Source organism: Pithys albifrons, chromosome 30, assembly GCF_047495875.1.
Source record: "Pithys albifrons albifrons isolate INPA30051 chromosome 30, PitAlb_v1, whole genome shotgun sequence".
Classification (NCBI taxonomy): Eukaryota; Metazoa; Chordata; class Aves; order Passeriformes; family Thamnophilidae; genus Pithys; species Pithys albifrons.
Genome location: NC_092487.1, coordinates 1,180,439 through 1,183,239, shown reverse-complemented (window position 1 = coordinate 1,183,239; position 2,801 = coordinate 1,180,439). Strand labels below are relative to the sequence as shown.

Genomic DNA, 2,801 nt, shown 5'->3' with positions numbered 1-2,801 from the left:
AGTGAGGAGAGAGATGGAGCATCGCCAGCAGAGCTGGAGGAAGCCCAGGAAGATGATGAAGAGGATGCCAAGAGCCAGCGGATGAGCCAGCAGCAGCCACTGCCAGAGGCTGAGCCAGCACTGGAGCTGGCAGGGGAGGAGCAGGAGGGCACCACAGGGCACCCTGACCCAGCCACCCCATGTGCCCCTGGACAAGGGGACACCCAGGAGCCGGCCAAGGCTCCGGAGGGGTCATGGGAGGTGCAGGGTGAGGATGCTGCTGATGGGCTCATCTCAGAGCCAGAGAGAAGCAGCACCGACCTCGTGGCACTGCAGCAGGTGCCAGGAGAGGGCACAGAGGATGGAGAGTGGGTGGAGGAGGATATTGGGAGATCAGAAGACCTGGAGGCCACACCAGGGACTGGCAGGAGGGTGGAGCTGGAGGACACCCTGCCAGACAGCACACCCTTGCACCTCTACAAAGGAGAAATGCTGGGTGGGGATGGACCCAGCCAGAACCTTCCAGAGACTGAGGAGACCACAGAGACAGACCCTGTGACTGAAACAGCTCCAGAGGGTGAGGGAAGGCCAGAAGGGAGGGACAATCCACTGACTCCCACCAGGCCAGAGAGCCCTGAAGAGGAGGCAGAGGCACAGACAGAGGTGGCCTCTGCAGCAGAGGGTGCTGAGGAGGAGGAAGGATATTTCATGGTCTCTGCTCCCAGCCAAGAGGTGTCCAGCTCAGAGGAAGCCGAGATCTCTGAGGACTTTGAAGAAATAAAAGTTGAAGCTACTGAAGGCAGCCAAGATGATCTGGGAGCTCCCAGAGAAGCATCTCTGGTGCCAGAGGGTGAAGGGCACCTTGAGGCTTTTATTGGGGAAGCAGAAGACATGGAGATGCCCACAGAAGAACCTGAGATGCCAAAGGATGAGGACGAGGATGACACTGCTGAGCTGGAGAAAGGCCCAGCTATGCCCAAAGCAGATCCCAGCTATCCTGGGGCCATGGAACAATTCACAGGAGGCACTGATGAGCCAGCCCAGGGTGCCACTGGAGCACAGGAGGGACCTGAGCACTCTGAGGGTTTGGCTGATGAATCAGACATGGAGCTCCACAGCACAGCTGAGCTGGAGAGTGATGTCAGCAAAGCCACAACACTCCCAGGCCACAGCCTGGTGGGGCAGGAGGAGGAGGTGGATGAGGATGAGGATGAGCCTGGCATGGCCCATCATGACACAGCCGAGGCTCCAGCAGAGCTCCAGGCCCAGTCAGTGCCTGACCAAGAGAAGCAGCCAAGGGATGGGCAGCCAAGGGATGAGCAGCCAAGGGATGAGCAGCCAACGGAGGAGGAGGAGGAAGCACCAGACAGTGACAGCCCTCCCTCAGCAGGGCATGAGCAGCCCCCCGAGGCCGACCTACCTCATCCAGGCTCTGCACTGGAGCAGGGAGGTCTCCCAGAGGTGATGACAGATATCCCTGACCCGGCTATTCTCTCTGCAGAGGTGCCTGTGGATGTCATGAAAGACTCGGATATTTTGGAAATAGTTGAGCAGGCCCTGGAGTTCAACCAGGAGCTGGTGATGGGGGTGAGGGTGGCTGAGGGTGGGCAGCAGGGTCCTGGCAGGACAGAGCTGCCCCAGGATGCTGGGGAGGACTCCTCACCCGCCTCATCCAGCGAGGAGGAGCCGACGGTGCAGGAGGCACCGGGAGATGCAGCGCCGGAGTCGGAGGGTCCGGTTCAGGCTGCCAATGGGCTGCACCGGGAAGCCAGCCTGGAGGACCTGGCTGAATTCACCGAGGAGGTGCTGAACGGCATTGCCAGCTTGGCACCGGCACAGGAGCTCCCCCCGGAGACCGCAGACCCCTCCGTGGTGGGGCCACCACAGTCCCCCCCTCCTGGAGATGCCACCACTGCCAAACTGGGGGACACCACCCTGTGGGGCAAACACAGAGCAGACCCCGGCCCGGTGTCCCCTGCTGTGGGGGAGGATGTCCTGTCCCTCACAGCGGATCAGCCACCAGCACGTGGGCTGAGAGCCGAGCAGGAGTCCTGGTCCTCGGGGGAGGAGTGACAGTGCAGGGGGAGGGACCCCTCCTGCAGCCCCTTCCCTGCCACGACCCCCAGTCCCCACCTCTCCCTCCAGCCCTCCTAACTCTTCCTCATCTCCTTATGGTGTTTAACATGTTTGTGTGGATTTTTTGCACCCCTTTTCAGCGTGAAGAACCACCGAGCTCCGTCCCACCCCACAGCCCCCCCCAAATTCGCATGCTTGCTTTGGGACCCCCACCTCATTTAGAGCCTCCTTTGAGTGGGTTGCCATGGCTGTATTTAATTTAAACTCTGTGTTTCCCCCTTCCCGGCATCTCCTCCCCTTCAGACCCTCCACCATCTCCCCCAGGAAGGCCAGCTGGGGGCTGGGGGCCCCCACATGCTGCACCCCAGGACTCAGCACCTCGGGGTGATGTCACCCTGGTGTCCCCAGCCCCGACCTGCCCACGGGGGGGCTGAGCCAAGCCGGATGTATCCGCTGCCTTGACGTTAATTTAATAAAGCCTCATCCTCCCACTCAGAGCCCCAGCTCTGCTCACTCTGGGGGGATGGGAGGGGAGGGGGTGGCAGCCCTGGGGCAGGGCAGGGCACGGTGTGGGAGGGGGCTGCACTTCCAGGCTGTTTTCCAGCAGGAAATCCCACCTGGGGCCATCCATCAGCATGGGGTGGGGACAGGGTCCCCCAGGATGATGCCACCCCATCCCCGGGGCAGTGTGTGTGTCCCCAGAGCGATGCTGCTCAAGACAATGCACATCCCCAGGGCAATGCAGC

The 2,801-nt window shown here is 61.6% G+C and overlaps 1 protein-coding gene across 1 annotated transcript in view; it reads left to right on the top strand.

The window, feature by feature from the left end:
- Positions 1–2,517, top strand: part of NES (nestin) — a 9,154-nt gene extending 6,637 nt beyond the window's left edge. The window contains exon 4 of the mRNA XM_071579561.1: positions 1–2,517. This exon is cut by the window's left edge and continues 2,168 nt beyond it. Within this exon, the coding sequence (XP_071435662.1) occupies positions 1–2,052 (2,052 nt within the window). The 3' untranslated portion in view covers positions 2,053–2,517.
- Positions 2,518–2,801: the final 284 nt, after the last annotated feature.